Source organism: Triticum urartu, chromosome 1 (genome assembly GCF_003073215.2).
Source record: "Triticum urartu cultivar G1812 chromosome 1, Tu2.1, whole genome shotgun sequence".
Lineage (NCBI taxonomy): Eukaryota > Viridiplantae > Streptophyta > Magnoliopsida > Poales > Poaceae > Triticum > Triticum urartu.
In genome coordinates, this window is record NC_053022.1 from 135,911,532 (window position 1) to 135,930,583 (window position 19,052).

The 19,052-nt window shown below is 47.7% G+C and overlaps 1 protein-coding gene across 1 annotated transcript; it reads right to left on the minus strand.

Moving 5' to 3' along the window:
• Nucleotides 1–3,291: 3,291 nt before the first annotated feature.
• Nucleotides 3,292–18,218, minus strand: LOC125518647. The gene is made up of 2 exons (XM_048683499.1): nt 17,373–18,218; nt 3,292–3,352 (listed from the first exon to the last, which is right to left on the minus strand). The coding sequence occupies exon 1, from the start codon at nt 17,992–17,994 to the stop codon at nt 17,374–17,376; it is 621 nt and encodes a 206-aa protein (XP_048539456.1). The 5' UTR covers nt 17,995–18,218; the 3' UTR covers nt 3,292–3,352; nt 17,373.
• Between the last annotated feature and the right edge of the window lie 834 nt (nt 18,219–19,052).

Below are 19,052 nucleotides of genomic sequence, written 5' to 3' on the forward strand. Positions count from 1 at the left end.
CAACGGAACAACAGCACGAGCCATCTATCTACAATCAACATAGACAAGCAAGATACTATCAGGTACTAAGTTCATGATAAATTTAAGTTCAATTAATCATATTACTTAAGAACTCCCACTTAGATAGACATCCCTCTAATCCTCTAAGTGATCATGTGATCCAAATCAACTAAACCATGTCCGATCATCACGTGAGATGGAGTAGTTTCATGGTGAACATCACTATGTTGATCATATCTACTATATGATTCACGCTCGACCTTTCGGTCTCCGTGTTCCGAGGCCATATCTGTATATGCTTGGCTCGTCAAGTATAACCTGAGTATTCCGCGTGTGCAACTGTTTTGCACCCGTTGTATTTGAACGTAGAGCCTATCACACCCGATCATCACGTGGTGTCTCAGCACGAAGAACTTTCGCAACGGTGCATACTCAGGGAGAACACTTCTTGATAATTAGTGAGAGATCATCTTATAATGCTACCGTCAATCAAAGCAAGATAAGATGCATAAAAGATAAACATCACATGCAATCAATATAAGTGATATGATATGGCCATCATCATCTTGTGCTTGTGATCTCCATCTTCGAAGCACCGTCATGATCACCATCGTCACCGGCGCGACACCTTGATCACATCGTAGCATCGTTGTCGTCTCGCCAATCTTATGCTTCCACGACTATCGCTACCGCTTAGTGATAAAGTAAAGCATTACAGCGCAATTGCATTGCATACAATAAAGACGACAACCATATGGCTCCTGCCAGTTGCCGATAACTCAGTTACAAAACATGAATCATCTCATATAATAAAATTTAGCATCATGTCTTGACCATATCACATCACAACCATGCCCTGCAAAAACAAGTTAGACGTCCTCTACTTTGTTGTTGCAAATTTTACGTGGCTGCTACGGGCTTAGCAAGAACCGATCTTACCTGCGCATCAAAACCACAACGATAGTTTGTCAAGTTGGTGCTGTTTTAACCTTTGCAAGGACCGGGCGTAGCCACACTTGGTTCAACTAAAGTTGGAGAAACCGACACCCGCTAGCCACCTTTATGCAAAGCACGTCGGGAGAACCAGTCTCGCGTAAGCGTACGCGTAATGTCAGTCCGGGCCGCTTCGTCCAACAATACCGCCGAACCAAAGTATGACATGCTGGTAAGCAGTATGACTTATATCGCCCACAACTCACTTGTGTTCTACTCGTGCATATAACATCAACGCATAAAACCTAAGCTCGGATGCCACTGTGGGGGAACGTAGCAATTTCAAAAAAATTCCTACGCACACGCAAGATCATGGTGATGCATAGCAAGGAGAGGGGAGAGTGTGATCTACGTACCCTTGTAGACCGACAGCGGAAGCATTATGACAACGCGGTTGATGTAGTCGTACGTCTTCACGGCCCGACCGATCAAGCACCAAAACTACGGCACCTCCGAGTTCTAGCACACGTTCAGCTCGATGACGATCCCCGGACTCCGATCCAGCAAAGTGTCGGGGAAGAGTTCCGTCAGCACGACGGCGTGGTGACGATCTTGATGTTCTACTGTCGCAGGGCTTCGCCTAAGCACCACTACAATATTATCGAGGACTATGGTGGAATGGGGCACCGCACACGGCTAAGAGAACGATCTTAGAGATCAACTTGTGTGTCTAGGGGTACCCCCTGCCCCCGTATATAAAGGAGCCTAGGGGGGTGCGGCCGGCCCTAGGAGGAGGCGCGCAGGAGGAGTCCTACTCTTACCGGGAGTAGGACTCCCCTCCCTTTCCCTAGTTGGATTAGGACTTGGGGGGAAGGAGGAGAGGGAAGAAAGGAAAGGGGGGGCGCCGCCCCCCCTCCTTGTCCAATTCGGTCTGGGGGGGAGGGGCGCGCGGCAGCCCCTAGGCCTCCTCTCCTCTTTCTCCACTAGGCCCATTAAGGCCCATTAAGTTACCGGGGGGTTCCGGTAACCTCCTAGTACTCCGGTAAAATGCCGATTTCACCCGAACACTTCCGATGTCCAAACATAGGCTTCCAATATATCAATCTTTATGTCTCGACCATTTCGAGACTCCTCGTCATGTCTGTGATCACATCCGGGACTCCGAAACAACTTCGGTACATCAAAATATATAAACTCATAATGAAACTATCATCGTAACGTTAAGCATGCGGACCCTACGGGTTCGAGAACAATGTAGATATGACCGAGACATGTCTCCGGTCAATAACCAATAGCGGAACCTGGATGCTCATATTGGCTCCCACATATTCTACGAAGATCTTTTATCGGTCAGACCGCATAACAACATACGTTGTTCCCTTTGTCATCGTATGTTACTTGCCCGAGATTCGATCGTCGGTATCTCAATACCTAGTTCAATCTCGTTACTGGCAAGTCTCTTTACTCGTTCCGTAATACATCATCTCACAACTAACTCATTAGTTGCAATGCTTGCAAGGCTTATGTGATGTGCATTACCGAGAGGGCCCAGAGATACCTCTCCGACAATCGGAGTGACAAATCCTAATCTCGAAATACGCCAACCCAACATGTACCTTTGGAGACACCTGTAGAGCTCCTTTATAATCACCCAGTTACGTTGTGACGTTTGGTAGCACACAAAGTGTTCCTCCGGCAAACGGGAGTTGCATAATCTCATAGTCATAGGAACATGTATAAGTCATGAAGAAACGCAATAGCAACATACTAAACGATCGGGTGCTAAGCTAATGAATGGGTCATGTCAATCACATTATTTCTCCTAATAATTTGATCTCGTTAATAAATGACAACTATGTCTATGGTAGGAAACATAACATATCTTTGATTAACGAGCTAGTCAAGTAGAGGCACTAGTGACGTTTAGTGTGTCTATGTAATTCACACAAGTATTATGTTTCCGGATAATACAATTCTAGCATGAAACAATAAACATTATCATGAATATAAGGAAATAAAATAATAACTTTATTTATTGCTCTAGGGCATATTTCCTTCAAGTGGCTGGTCTCTAATTGGACCGACATGTTGAACTAGTATCAATGGTAGAGGCGTTTTGTTGTGCGCCACATCCAACAATTCACATAATTAATTATCCAAAGATTAAGGTATGAAACCCTTGGTCATACATAGCAACATTTCGTTCCTAAAAATTAAGGTACTTCCACATTCAAACTAACTAATACTACAAATTCGAAGGAACTACTTAATACAATAATAGCACATAGGGAAGTAGCCCTGGTCCAACGGCTTGAGAAATGACGAACAAAAATTGAAAGAAGAAGGATCAGCCAGTCGCAGCACCATCAGCCTCCCAGCCTCACAACTTCAGCCAGCCTGGTGAACTCCAGGTTTTTTCCTGCAAAATACACATGTGATGTTGGAGGCAAGAAAATAAATATGCCAGGTGTTGGGGATATTACTACTGGGCGTAAACCGGCCTATTTGGGCCGGGTTAACTTCATCAGTAGTTAAGTATGTTAAAGCCCATGAAGGTAGATGAGGGCTCAAGACCCGTAATCGGTTGAGAGCCTGTAGCCGTAAACCGGCGTCAATATGTAACTTGTATCATAAGTTAGGAATAAATAGAGACCAAACCGGACACATCTATGAGCCGGTGTTGGGACTCTGTAAACCGATGGGCGTCACCCATGTATATAAGGGGACGACCCGGCGGCGGTTCAAGGACAACAGACAACAACTCGAGACATAGGCGAAGCTTGTTTGCTCCCTAGTCATCGAAACACCCATCAATTCCATCACAACTAGACGTAGGCTTTTACCTTCATCGAAGGGGCCGAACTAGTATAAACTCTCTTGCGTCCTTGTGTCCGCTTTAACCCCTTCAAGCTAACCCGTCGCGATGGCTCCACGACTAAGTCCTTTCTCTAGGACATCTGCCGTGAAAAAACCACGACTGTTGGCGCCCACCATGGGGCTATCGCACGATGGTTTCCGGTTCTTGGAGGGCCGCTTTGAAGGACTCAAGGGCTACGCTGTAGGTCGGATGACTAAGAGTCGTCGCGGCAAGCTCTACATCGACGACGCAGGCTGGGGCCCCGAGGCCGGCTCAATTGAGTACGGGTATCGGGTCCCCTTTGGTAGCATTCACGTTTTCATTGGCAAGATCAGCGAACCAGGCCCTGAGCCGGACATCTGCACCAACCTCGTCGAGATGGCTTAGCGTGCGCGATACGCCCGATTTAAACCGGCCATGAAGCGTGCCTTCGTGGGAGTGATCCATGGAGGGAGTTATGAGGACGGATCGGAATTTCGCGACGCGACCGTCGTTGTTCCGGTGACGAATCTTCAACCGGAGAAACCGAATCTCTTATCAGCTACAAGATGGCCGGATTGAGAGCTGTTCCGATGGCGACAGTATTCTGGACCCCTCTGATATGCCCAACCGGGTTGGAATATTCATGACCGGAACACAAGCAGCGCTTCATTCTTCGACAGTCGCGGCAACGATCTCCGGTTCAGCAGCGGCGATGGCTGCCGGGGAGGAGGCCCTGTGCGCCCGCCGGCTCAGGTTCTATCAGAACTATTTGATGCGTTGGCTGTGCTTATGGCGGAAGTTAATCCGCCAGATCAGGACGTTCACAACACGGAGATTGCAAAGGTAAAGGAACAAATCACCCAGGCCAAGACGGATCTAGCGGCTGAGGACACCAGGATGGCCGCAGAGCGGGCCCTTTAGATGCACAGGCCTACAGGCTTATGTTGGACCAGAGCGCGTCGCATGAAGTCATGAGGAGGAAGCACCGATCCCGCTTACCTCCGGTCTTCGAGGCCAGAGATATTTTCAACACTCCAGGACCAAGAGCCGGCAATCCGCTGGAGGGGAACCGGGCAGAAGCCCCTGGGACCGGTGCACTGGTTCAGCCTCGTCAGATGGACCCGCCTCATCAAAACACCGTTATACCTCAGGATGCTTTAACACCTCCGGGTCACTACTCCAACCCAATGGACAATCTTGTTGCCGCTGCTGCACGGCTGGAGGCCATTCCAATTGAAGGTGACTCGCCGCAGGCAGTAGAGACGTGACGGGTCAAGAAACTTCTGAGGACAGCTTTGGCCCAACAGGAAGCGTACTCGTACAGCCGCGACCGGATCCACTCGACCCCCCGTCCAAGCCGGAGCTATAGCAGACATATGGATGAACCAGCAGTGTCGAGTAATGAACGACGTGGAGCACCCCGTGGCAACAACCCGATGGGTGGTGCTGATGACACTCAGGAAGTGGTGAACCGGGCCCGAGCGAGCAGGGAGGCCGAGTTAGCCGCACAGCATCAGGCTCGGCAGCTCACGCCGGTTCGTCCAACCATCTCGATCGAACCTGGTGTTACTTCTAGTTCTTTGGGGGTGCCTTGCCTTATCCCCGCTTTACGCAACGTGCACCTGCCCAAGGATTTCAAAGGCCCGCGCAAGGTACCAAATTACACGGCGGATCAACCTCCAGAGACATGGGTGGAGAGCTATGAGATGGCCATGGAGATGCTTGATGTGGATGACACGGCGTGTGCGAAATACTTCACCATGATGCTTGAAGGAATGGCCCGTACTTGGTTAAAAAGTTTGCCAGCTAATTCTATCAGTTCATGGGCCCAATTACGAGCCCGGTTTATCAGCAATTTCAAGGATACCTGTAAACAGCCTATGTCGATAGTGGACTTAGCTGCATGCGTCCAGGAGGAAGGAGAATCAACGACTCATTGGGTGCGCCGGGTTTCACAAGTGTTGCACTCCTCAGACCGCATCAACGCTGACACCGCAGTATTAACCCTAGAAGGCAACTGCCGGTTTGGGCCCCTGAAGTTGAAATTGGGACGGATGAAGCGTCATTGCACCGACATGGGGACCCTCATGGCCGCTTTGGTGAAATTCGCTGATTCTGATAGTACCAAGGATCCCGAATCTGATGATGACAAGACATGGAAAGGGAAGAAGAACAGCAGCTCCAAAGGTCAGCAGCATCACTGGGTAGGCAATGGCGGAGGAGGCAATTGTAAAGCGGATGGTAACATGGATTTTGTGGCTAATACTAACGCACGGGACAATGGCCAGCGACGCAAGGGTAGGCCGAAAAATCGTAGTGGAGCACCCAACCCTAACCCAAACCGCCTAAACTATCTGCTAAGCCAGCCCTGTCCAAGACATGGGACGAAGGAGGAGCCAGCAAACCACCTTTGGAAAGGATTGCTTTATTATGCAGGAGTTCAAGAATTCTAATAATTTCCGGTATGACCACGGATCTGGCGGTGGCTCAGGGTCCGGGCCGGGTTACAGTGGAGGAAGTTCCGGTTCAGGATTTAATGGTAATCCGGGCGGACATAATGGTCAAAATAGTCAGAACAACCAGGGTGGTTACAACCAACAGCAGCAACAGTCAGGTTACTAGAGCAACCCAAAGCAGTTGAGTAGTGGGCAGTACCATGTCTTTACCACTAGCTTGGACAAGCGAGACCGGAAGGTTCAGAGGCGGGCAGTCAAGTCTGTTGAACCGGCCATACCCCGTTATCTATGTTGGTCTGAACAGCCAAGTCATATGGAGCAGAGAGGATCACCACCCCAGGTCGATAATCCGGGTCAGTTGGCTCTGGTGGTGGCGCCTCAGGTGGGAGGTTATAAGTTCACCAAGGTGCTCATGGATGGAGGGAGCAGCATTAACATCCTGTACTATGAGACCTTCCGTCGTATGGGACTAACAGATAAGAATCTCAAACCATCTAATACAGTATTCCACGGTGTAGTGCCTGAGATCAGCATATCCCGTTGGTAAGATAGCTCTCAAAGTGGCCTTTGGGGATGATCATGATTCCAGGTCGGAGACATGACGTTTGAAGTGGTGAAAATCCAAAGTCCATATCATGCCCTGTTTGGGCGACCGGCATACGCCAGTTTATGGCTTGGCCCTGTTATGTGTATTTGCAGCTCAGATGCGGCTCAAAGGGGACAATAACGGTTCACGGAAGCCGCAAATCTTTGGAATGCGAGGAAGGAGATGGGCTTATGCAGAGTCGGTTTGTGCCACCGAGGAGTTGAAGTACTATAAAGACAATGTTGATCCGGCGGACATGACTCCATTAAAGAAGCCAACTACGGAGCATGATCCGGCCCTGAAGTTCAAATCGGCAGCAGAAACTAAGCTTGTTGACTTCGTACCTGGCGATTCGTCCAAGCAGTTCAGCATCAGTGCCAACTTGGATCCGAAATAGGAAAGCGCGCTCATCGAGTTCATCCGTGAGAATCGGGACATTTTTGCATGGAAGCCCTCCGACATGCCAGGTGTACCGAGGCAACTCGCTGTGCACACACTTAATGTGGATCCTAAATATAAACCGGTGAAACAGTTCCTCGTCGGTTTAACGAAGAAAGACGCAAGGCGATTGGAGAAGAGGTAGCCAGGCTCTTAGCAGCTGGCTTTATTGTTGAAGTTTTTACCCCGAGTGGCTTGCCAATCCGGTGTGGTCCTCAAGAAAAACGGCACCTGGCGCATGTGTGTGGATTACAAGATCTTAATAAAGCTTGTCCAGCAGATCCTTTTGCCCTCCCCCTGTATTAATCAAATTATTGATGCCACGGCGGGTTGTGAGCGTTTAAGTTTTTTGGATGCGTATTCTGGCTATCATCAGATCAAAATGGCAGTTAAGGATCAGGAGAAGACAGCATTTATAACTCCCTTTGGAGCCTTCTGCTATGTGTCTATGCCCTTCGGGCCCAAGAGTGCCCAGGCAACTTACCAACGGAGTGTACAAAATTGTCTTCACAAGCAGATTGGCCGTAATATACATGCTTACGTGGATGATATCGTGGTTAAATCCAGGGAGAAGGAGACTCTGATTGATGATTTGAGGAAACCTTTGATAACCTGAGAACATACAAGATGATGCTTAATCCGGACAAGTGTGTCTTTGGTGTACCGGCGGGCAAGCTATTGGGTTTTCTAGTGTCCAACAGGGGAATTGAGGCTAATCCGAAGAAAATCACGGCTATCACCTCCCTGGCTAAACCGAAGTGTATCAACGATGTTCAAGCCTGGCAGGCCGAATTTTGCGCTAAGCCGGTTTATCAGGTCGCCTGTGAGAAGGCCATCCTTTGTATCAGATGTTGAAAAAGACGGATCAGTTTAGTCTGGAGTTCCTGCCTGCTGATGAAGCATTTTGAGGCTTAAAGCGGGCAATTGGCCAATCCGCCTATGCTTGCGCTCCGTTGACAAGGAACGTTACTGCTATATGTTGCTGCTATGTTCGGCGGTCAGCGTAGCTATTGTGGTGGAGCGAAAAAGAGCAGGTCAAGGAGCATCCGTTCAACGTCCCGTCTATTATATCAGCGAGGTGCTCATTGAGTCAAGCAAAGGTATCCGCATTGGCAGAAGCTGGTGTTATGGAGTTTATGCAAGCCAGAAGCTTTAAACATATTTCAAGGGGCACTCAATTACGGTACAGTTCTGCTCTTGGGAGATATCATGAAGGGAAGCCTGGCCGATTGCAAAGTGGCCATAGAGCTGGGGCCGTACGGTTTGAAGTATGTGCCTCGGACAGCGGTTAAGTCTCAAGCACTTGTTGATTTCATCAATGATTGGACGGAAATGCAAGCACCTGAAGAAAAGCCGGATCATACGTATTGGACCATCCATTTTGACGGATCTAGGCAGTTGGAAGGCTCGGGGGCTGGAGTCGTATTAACTTCCCCACGAGGTGATAAGTTTTGTTATGTTCTCCGTTTAATGTTCCCTTGTACTAACAATGCAGCTGAGTATGAAGCCTTGCTCCATGGTCTCCGGATGGCTAAGGAGATGAATCTAAGTCGAGTTAAGTGCTTCGGTGACTCGGACCTTGTGGCTCAGCAGGTGTCTGGCACTTGGGACTCCAAGGACCCACTCATGGAAGCATATCGTCGTGAGGTGGATATTGTTGCAGGTTATTTCAGAGGCTATCAGGTGGACCACGTGGACCGGCGGAAAAATGAAGCGGCGGACGCTTTAAGCCGGCTGGGCTCTCAGCGCAAACCGGTCCGCCCAATGTTTTTCTGGATGTGCTGCACAACCCGTCGGTCAAGATCCCTGGTGAAGAGGATTTGGCTATTCCTGATCCGGAGGCTCAATTGGTGGCAGTTCTTCATGTTATTCCGGATTGGACGCTTCCTTACCTGGCGTACAAGAACGGCGAGTTGCCAGAGGATGAGATTCTGGCCCGGCAGATAATCCGGCGATCCAGTCCATGGCTATCATCAACGGTGAGTTGCATCATTGCAGTGTATCAGGAGCTTTTCAACGTTGCGTGTCTCCTGAAGAAGGCCGTGAAATTTTGCGCGGTTCAAAGTCTCTGGTGGCTAAAGCGTTTCGCCATGGCTTCTATTGGTTAACTGCTCATGCTGATGCGGAGGATCTGGTCAGACGATGTGATGGTTGCCAAAGGTTTTCAAGGCGTGCTCATGTACCGGCTCAAGAATTGAGAATGATTCCAATTACTTGGCCGTTTGCGACTTGGGGGCTGGATATGGTTGGGCCTTTCAAAAGGTCCAAAGATAAGAAGACCCACCTCCTGGTGGCGGTTGACAAGTTTACAAAGTGGGTGGAGGCAGAACCTGTTAGCAAGTGTGATGCGGCCACGACGGTTCAGTTCATCAAAAAGGTGATTTTCCGGTTTGGCTTTCCGCACAGTAATTATCACAGATAATGGTACCAATTTGTCCAAAGGTTGCTATGAAGGAGTTCTGCGAACGGGAGCACATCCGGCTCGATGTTTATCAGTGGCACATCCACAGTCCAATGGTCAAGCAGAAAGAGCTAATCAAGAGATCTTGAGAGGCATCAAGCCCCGGCTCATGGTTCCTTTGCAGAGAACGCCGGGTTGTTGGGTAGAAGAATTACCATCTGTGTTATGGAGCATCAATACAACACCCAACAGATCAATAGGATACACACCGTTCTTCATGGTTTATGGAGCGGAGGCGGTTCTCCCCAATGATATCCATCATGATTCACCTCGTGTCACGGCTTATATTGAAGCGGACAACGAGACAGCACGACAAGATGCTTTGGACCGGTTGGATGAAGAGCGTGACATCGCAGCCGCCCGATCGGCGATTTACCAGCAGGATCTTCGTCGTTATCACAGTCGCCGGGTCAGAACCAGAACCTTTCAGGAAGGAGATTTGGTGCTTCGACTCATCCAAGATCAGACTGATATGCATAAGCTATCCCCACCTTGGGAGGGGCCTTTCATGGTCAGCAAGAATCTGCATAATGGGTCGTACTATCTGATCGATATTCGAGAGCATAGGGACTCATGTACATCAGAGGAGGAGACTAACAGGCCGTGGAATATAGGTCATATTCAGCCTTACTATACCTGAGCCATTGGCTATACTTATGTACATATTACGACAATGTATATATTATGATTAAATATAATAAACCGGAACCTTAGCTAAAGCGAGGTATCTGTTCTTTACATCATGTGAGGTTACACGGAGTTGCTCTAAAGCGGCCTCCGGTTTACCCCTTGAGTTCGCTTTGCTAAAAGCATCGTGTTATATCACTTGGAGGATTGGTCGTGTCCGAACCAATACCATGCCTCTTGATAGGCGAGAGGCCACCAGATCACTTGGGACTTGGTCATGTCTGAACCAATCATGCCTCTTGATCGGCCAAGGCCACAATCACTTGGGGTTGGTCGAACCCGAACCATGACCACGCCATTTGGTCGCATAAATGCCACAGTTCATTGGGGACCTGGCTGACTAGAACCATAGTTACACCTAACGGGAGCTTGGTCGTGTTTGGCCATGGTAACACCATTTGATCAGCTTAAATAAATCTTTTTGGCAAACGTTTTTGTCATTGCTTTTGCTTCACACTTTTCTTTGAAGGGGGTTTTTTTCATTGTGTTTTTTAAACCGACAAAGTTTTTTAACCAATCAATTGACGGAACACAGTTCACGTCAATCCGGAGACTATTTGTCCGGTTTGATCCTTGTTGTTAACATCCTCTTATGGAGTAACACGGTGTTTATTATAACCCGGCACGGTTTACATGGTAACCAGCATCATATATATATACAGGACTGGCTTATTTCCTCCAACAGTGTGGGTTTGCAAAACTCCGCTTCAAGGTTGGCCAAGCCAACTTCACACTCAACGATGGCAGGTATTATGTATCTCAAAAATTTGATCATATACTTAAAAATTTTGTTTTGGATGTTTTGATTTCATATATACAGACATCATATTCCTGACGGTACAATCGCGGTGGCACTTGACGAATTTCTTATTTCAGAAAGTGTTTTAGAAAATTCATTACCACAGGAAGAACAAGTTATGCACGAAGGCATATCAACATCAAAGGTATCAGCTAGCCTATTACAAGGCAACATGGTGCCCATAATAACATAATTGTTTTTCACAAAGGAGAGGCAGTTTAAAAACCGGCTTCCGGTTTAAGCTTGGCCATCACCATCCTGCGCTGCTTCAGCTTCCGTTTCTCTACCCAGTGGCTGGAAATCCACAGTTGTCCAGTCGATTCCCATTAATTCTTGAAAAACAGCTTCATCATGGATCAGCAATGACGGGTCAATATCGGGAGCGTAAGTATGCTTACGGATTGGAGGGATTAGATTTTCCGATTCATGGATTGGTGCAGCTATTCGCTTGTTCTGACTATCATATTGGGCTTCATAATGAGACAAGTCTGCTTCCTCAGCCAGTTGACAAGCTAGCGCGTACCTCCCGGTTTATTGCTCGCAAATCCGCTTCACCAAATTCTGACCCGTCTTCCTTCAAGCTGGGATAGCCCTGAGCCGCTTCAATAGGATCAAAATCCGGCACCTAGGCTTTGCCCGGATTAAGGCATTGATTGCACCGGTTCGAGCAGCAGATTTCTTCAGCTCTTCAACCCGGACAGGAAGCACTGACAGTTTCAGCAAGAGTATCTTGAATCAAAGTGGGCGCTGGTTTGTTATGAGACGCGGCGGTACCGATGATCCACTTGGGCACCAGTATACAATTGTTCAACCAATGTATAGGAGGCTTTCAATTTCTTCCGCACATCTGACCCCAAGTGACCAATGCGTGTCCCTGAAATACCATAAAGGGTTAATAAACCGGTGACTCTGTAAGAAGGCAGAGCCAATTCAGAAGGCAAGCTGGCTTACCAAAGATAGCAGTGGTCATGGCATGAACGTGCCGCTTTATGCTGGTCAGTTCATCCGTCACTGGTTTTAGTGCAGCCTCGGCATCCTCTGCTCGTTTGATCAAAGCGGACTTTTCAGTGGCCCAATCCGCCCGTTTCTTCTTGAAGGTCTCCTTAAGTTGTTCCATGGCGCTTAAAGCACTGGCCAATTCCTCTTTTGCTTTGGAGGTTTCAGCCTGTTGAGTTTTCAGGTTTTCTTGAAGATCGATGAGTTGGTTTTCTTTTGTCTTCAGCTCCGCCTGCAGGCATACAGATATATGTTTCAACAAATCGGTAGAAGGATTCAAGTACCAACCACATAACAAGTTATGCACTTAGCACTTGGGGGCTAATGCATATTCGATCTGTATCTTTCAATTGTTTACAAAGTCCCAAGCTCAATACAAGTATTCAACTTGGCACTTGGGGGCTAATGGCTATTTGATCATATATATTCTGATGCGGCAGTTTCAATTACTTAAAGTACCGGCTTAACTACGCTAAAGTTGAACCGGCCCTTGGGGGCTACATCAACAAATTTCAAAGCAACAAGATTTATATTATTTAAGTCCTGGTTTGAAAGAATATTCCAAACCGGCCCTTGGGGGCTAGGAGAGTTCAGCAAGAATGGAAGCATACAAGCAGGAAGGAGCATATGGAAGTTACCTCATATTTATCTTTCATCATATTAACCAGACCGGCTTCGTAGTCACGGCTGGTATACAGCCGGTTCAGATAGCCGGAATGGATATCTTGGGCGTTCAGAGCAGTTAAGTCGTTAGATCAGCGTTCCACTTGCCTTTGCCAAAAGCAAAATTCTTCCTTGGCAGAATGTTTGGATAAAGCGACAGGATTGCTTGGCTCAGTATGGCCAGTGCCAGTAATGACAACCTCATCATCCTTGGTACCGCCGGTTTGCACTGGAGCTGTTGGCTTGTCAGTAGGTTTTGCTGGACCGGTGGAGCTTTCAATCCGGGATGGAACCTGTGGGCTGATGGATAGGACCTGAGGTATCAGTAGGTCTCTCTTCAGCAATAAGATCATCATCTGGCTGCGGTGGATCGTTGGGAATATCCTCAGGAATAGCCGCTTCAAGATTGGGTGTCTTTCTGGTTCAAGAACGACATCTTCTTCGGCCGCTTTGTCCAGGCGGCCTTCTTTCTTGGCCTAGGTTTGGCCCTGAGAAGAATAACAAAATTAAATACAGCATATGTTCTAAGGCAATGTACTGCAAACATCACAATAAGTATAGCTTACCCAACCACCGTTTTGAAGCGGTGGGAGCTGAGTAGCCGATGACTCGCTAGAAGATGAGTGGGAAGTAACCTGGTAATCGGAGTCAGATGGATTAAGAGGTTGACGAAAGTAGCCGCTTTAGGACAAGCACTACAAGCAAATTAGAGACCTCGGAATGGCGTTTCCGAACCGACTGTTTGGTAAACCAGCGGAGGTAACTACCTGGCCGCTGCAGGTGTGCGGCGAGCTTCGTGTTGTGGTCTTCATAAGAAGTTTAGGATCCAAATAAGCAAGAGGATGAGAAAATTTAACTTTCCGGTTTGCCTGACGGATTTTTTGTGAAGGCAAAGTTTCTGAATCGGAAGAGAGAATAATTACCTCTGCAACATCCGCGTGGCTGGCTTCGGCATCATCCTGACAAATATCATCATCAATAAGACGCATGAAAAATAAACCAAGTGAGTCAAGCTCTACCTCAAAGTCCGGATTATCCACCTCATCATCAGGGGCCGGATTAGAAGATGCAGTGGTTCTTTTCCTGTGGGCAGTCTTCTTCACAGCTTTAGTCTTTTGCCGGGTTGCTCTTTCCGGTTTCTGGTTTTTCTGGTTTCTCCTGCGGCAGTTTTTTGCTCCAAAACGGATCATCGCCCTGATTATGCAGACACTGATATTAAAAACAATGACCAGACATATCAATAACAGATTCAGCAAAGAGAAAAATCAAAGTCTTACAGCTGGCGGTTTGTTGGTGGCACAGAAGGGAAGCAGGCCGGTTCTAGCGCAGACGTGTTCCGGTTCATTCAGTATCTTATGCACAGCCTCTGTGATTTCTTCACCGGAGAGCTGGAGTTTTGAATGTCGCAGTGGGTCATCAACACTCAGTATACTCGCACATCAAACCGGAGCGCTGACTAAGGGGCAGTATGCTCCATGATATCCAACAGCGAGCGAGATCAACCCCTGTTAAACCGTTGGCCATAAAGGCTCTGAGCTTTGACAGCTGGGGAGCATATTTGCTTCTCTCCTGGGCAGTCAATCTTTGAGGAAAAGGGTGTGTATTGCTGAGCCGCTCCGGACGAAAGCCAGGCAAGGGATTCTCACCAGCAGGGGAGGTGTCTTTGCAGTAGAACCATGTCTGATTCCACTCCTTGGGGTGACTGTGCAGCTTGGCGTGAGGGTATGTGACCTCTTTCCTTTTCTGAATCGCCATGCCACCCAACTCCGTATTAGAGCCATCAGTAAACTCAGTACGGCGGTTTAGATGGAAAAGATCTCTGAACAATTCCACTGTGGGCTCCTCTTGAAAGAACACCTCACAGAGCACTTGGAAGTGGCACATATTTGTAACAGAGTTGGGGCCAGTGTCTTGCGGATGGAGTTGGAAATCGGCTAAAACATCCCGGTAAAATTTAGAACCGGGCGGCTTAAAGCCCCGGGCTAAGTGATCTACGAAAACAACAACCTCTCCTTCTCGAGGTGTGGGAGGGCATTCTTTGCCAGGAGCCCTCCAATGGATGGTATCTTTGCTGCCTAAAGCGCCAATCAGGACTAAATCGTCCAGTTGATCCTCTGTGACGCGAGAAGGAACCCAATTGCACTCATATACTTGCTTGGCCATGATGGAATCTACAAGGTAGAAGATCCCGGTTCAAAAATGCATTTGATCAAGGTACGTTGGTATGGGCACTGTTAAACCGGAGACAGAACTATCTGAACCGGAGTTTCATGAAGCAACCAACATCTGGCGGTTCAACAAGGGGACTAATGGTATATACCGGTTTGTCAAATTTTCTACAAAGTTAAACCGCCTGGATCTAAGCATTGAACAGTCAAGACTGCAGATGAGTAAGTACACAAAAACAGATTTCACAAGATTATACTACAGCTTTGGATCTGGAACATGTTTATAAAGGAGATAAATATTCAAGGCCCAAAAGGAGCAGTGCCGAATCAATAAGCGAAGGTACGGATAAGATCTATGGTCTTAATATGCGAAAGTGAAAACGGAGGATAAAAACTACTGCTACACAGAGCGAAGATTCACAGACTCGTCTAAGGATCTATCATATGAACAAGAAGCAAGCGATGAACGCTAGAGAACATGGAAACCCTAGAACAGATCTATGATGAAAAGGATAGAAGACTTACCGGAGCTGAGGAAGAAGCGGAAGGTCGCCGCGGTGCTCTGGTACGCTCAGGGTGATGCAGCGGCCAAAGTTGGTGCAGAGGTCACGGCGGCGGCGGAGCTCCGAAGCTGGGCGACGCGAGGAAGATGAAGCAGAAGGGCACGAAGGGGAAAAAGAAATGACCCTTCGGTCCTATTTATAAAGCAAGGGACATGGGTCAGGCGCGAAAATCAAGGGGCCGCAAGTTTGGAAACAGAGCTGTCGCCTCGATTATCGCAGATCTATTAAACAAGAAGGTATCATGGATAGTTTCTTTATGACAGATGACGTCACGCCGGTTTACAGCAATCAGAGAAGATGACATCACGGCGGTTCACCAAACTACAAGAAGATGTTGAAGATGAAGTTTTTGCTAAGGATTGACATGAACCTGTTCAAATCAATCTGGGGCCTAATGTTGGGGATATTACTACTGGGCGTAAACCGGCCTATCTGGGCCGGGTTAACTTCATCAGTAGTTAAGTATGTTAAAGCCCATGAAGTAGATGAGGGCTCAAGACCCATAATCGGTTGAGAGCCTGTAGCCGTAAACCGGCGTCAATATGTAACTTGTATTGTAAGTTAGGAATAAGTAGAGACCAAACCGGACACATCTATGAGCCGGTGTTGGGACTCTGTAAACCGACGGGCGTCACCCATGTATATAAGGGGACGACCCGGCGGCGGTTCAAGGACAACAGACAACAACTCGAGACATAGGCGAAGCTTGTTTGCTCCCTAGTCATCGAAACACCCATCAATTCCATCACAACTAGACGTAGGCTTTTACCTTCATCGAAGGGGCCGAACTAGTATAAACTCTCTTGCGTCCTTGTGTCCGCTTTAACCCCTTCAAGCTAACCCGTCGCGATGGCTCACGACTAAGTCCTTTCTCTAGGACATCTGCCGTGACAAAACCACGACACCAGGGGTCTTTTCATGGCATCTAATCGCACGGAATGCTAGTACAAATGATGGAGAACAAAACATCCAACATGAGCAAATTCATAGGAGTTCTAGATCCATGGATACCATCAAGAAAAAATGCTCAGTTTTAATTCAGACACAAGACTAGGTGAAAACATGCATATTTCATATCAGCAACATTGATATGGCATCTTTGCAAGCTTGGGTCAGTGACTTGTCTTGTGTTTCATGGCATGACAATAATTTTAACAATAAATAGACATGAAATTGACCCAAACTCATGTACAAAGTTAGGCCATATGATGCATGGATTAATTCACACATAAATGACAAAATGCCAACTTTGTATAGAATTTGCAGTACTGAAATATTTCAGTGTGTACCGGTGTGTACTGAAACTGCAGTAGTGAAATAATTCAGTGTGCATCGGTGTGTACTGAAATTGTAGTAACGAAATATTTCAGTGCCTACCGGTGTGTACCGAAATATTTCAGTGTCTACCACTACAACATTACAAATTTTGCCTAGGGCAGTACCGAAATATTTCAATGCCTACCGGTGTGTACCGAAATATTTCAGTGTCCACCACTACAACATTACAAATTTTGCCTAGGGCAGTTCCGAAATATTTCAGTGCCTACCGGTGTGTACCGAAATATTTCAGTGTCTACCACTACATTACTAATTTTTCCTAGGGTTCATATGATGCCTAGGGTTCACATACATCATAATCCATCCTCCAAATCCATGTACTCAAATGTTCATGCAATTCATTGAGATTAAAATGCCATCTAGCATTCCCTCTCTGAGCTATTATGATCAGTATCACCACGATGTAAGCACGAGCAGTAGGAAGATGAGGAGTGGGGAAGCTTACTCTAAACATAGCTACCGCCGCCGTTCAGACGAGGAGAGCGGCGAGGGAAGCGTGGAGAACGGCGGGGAAGCGAGGTCGCGACCACTGTCCTCCTCATCTTGCGCTTCGGAGTCTCCGGTGACTCGGTTGGAGGCTGCACAATCTGCAACGGCACCTCGTGCACGGTGGGTTCCTGATCCAGTGGATGCTCTACCCTGGATCTGAACGCCCACCACCTCCGCCTGGTCCACTCGCTGGACGAATTGGCCTGCTCCATCGCCCAGAGGAGGATCTCGATCTTCTGAATCGGTTGCGCGGGCTGGGGGAAAAGCTTTGCCCTCTCCTTCTTCGTCAAATTCTTGAGAGTGGCCATTGCCGTCCAGCTCATCTGCCTTGTGTTGTCAAACCAAGAACGGATCTCCCTCAACCTGGCCAACTTGACCTGGTCGCCGCCGGCGATCTGCACGAAGTCGGTGTTCTCGCCGCCGGCCATCAGCTCGATCTGCCGTGGAAGAGGGGGGGGGGGGGGGTTGCCTGAGTGGAGCGAAGTTGCAGCGGCAAGAAGGAGGAGATGACTGCGGTGGACATGGAGGAGAGGGAGGAGATGGCCGCCGATGAGTAATTGTGGAATGTGTAGCACCATGGCGGCGGTTATGCATTCGACGAGAGGGGCGGCGCGTGCAAATTTTCCTAGGACTAAACTGCCCCTAGATTAAAACGCGTCCCCACCTTGTCACGAGTACCGGCCCCACTCGTTTTAGTACTTTCGCGTACTTTCATCGGAGTACTACCCAGTACTTCGTATTTGTCTGCCGTTAGATCGACATCAACGAACGGTTCTAAAAAAGCCCAACCACTCTAAAACTTGTATTTTCCTATTCCTGCGTTTTGAGAATCCTGAGAATCAAAGAGGCCCTAAACAGTCCTATTATTTCCAGAATACAGGGAGCCTCGATTAGCCTACTCAAACAGCCCATGTTACGTCGGCTCTACACCTACGGCACTAGGAGAGATTTAAACTAAATCGGCCACTTCGTCTAATTAAACAGGAACACACAATACGCGATGTGCCAGGCTCCGCGCCAACGTGAATCTCGAATAATTGATATTATTCTCTGCTTACTTCGTTTGCTTCTTTGTCTTTACATGTTATGTCTTAACTAACCACCAAATGTTTCACCATTTATGTATTACAGGCTAGAGACATATGAGTATTTTTTTTTCACCCGTTGCAATGCAAGGTAATTTTGCTAGTACTGATGTATTGGATGTAATAACATCTTATATCCCGGGTCAGAGGAAGTACAAGACTACTCATGGAAAAGATTAATTCTATGAGATTAGTACTGTAGGATCTAGAGAATAATAAGAAAAGGCAATGTAAATAGCAGGGAACTAAACTGGATTCAGTTAATCAACTGAATCTAAAAAAACAAGCGAACAACATTAAGATTAACTAGAACAATCTGACTAATCCTCACGGGGCAATCTGATAGCCAAAAGAACTTAGCGCTGCAGGCCACATGAAGTCATGATGCTGGTTCTTCAATAACTCAGAATTCACCGCGAACAAATCTCATCTAGGAAGCCAAAATAACTTAGGGCGGAGTATTCTTTCTTCAATAATCAACGAAGGCGGCGCCGCTCGGCTGCTGCGGCCTGTTGCCAAGCCGGAGCGCCGAGGGGCGCGGATCGGAGGCA

Bases quoted from the DNA above. Each gene is read 5' to 3' on its own strand.
- LOC125518647 (XM_048683499.1), bottom strand. From the start codon at position 17,994: ATGGTGCTACACATTCCACAATTACTCATCGGCGGCCATCTCCTCCCT.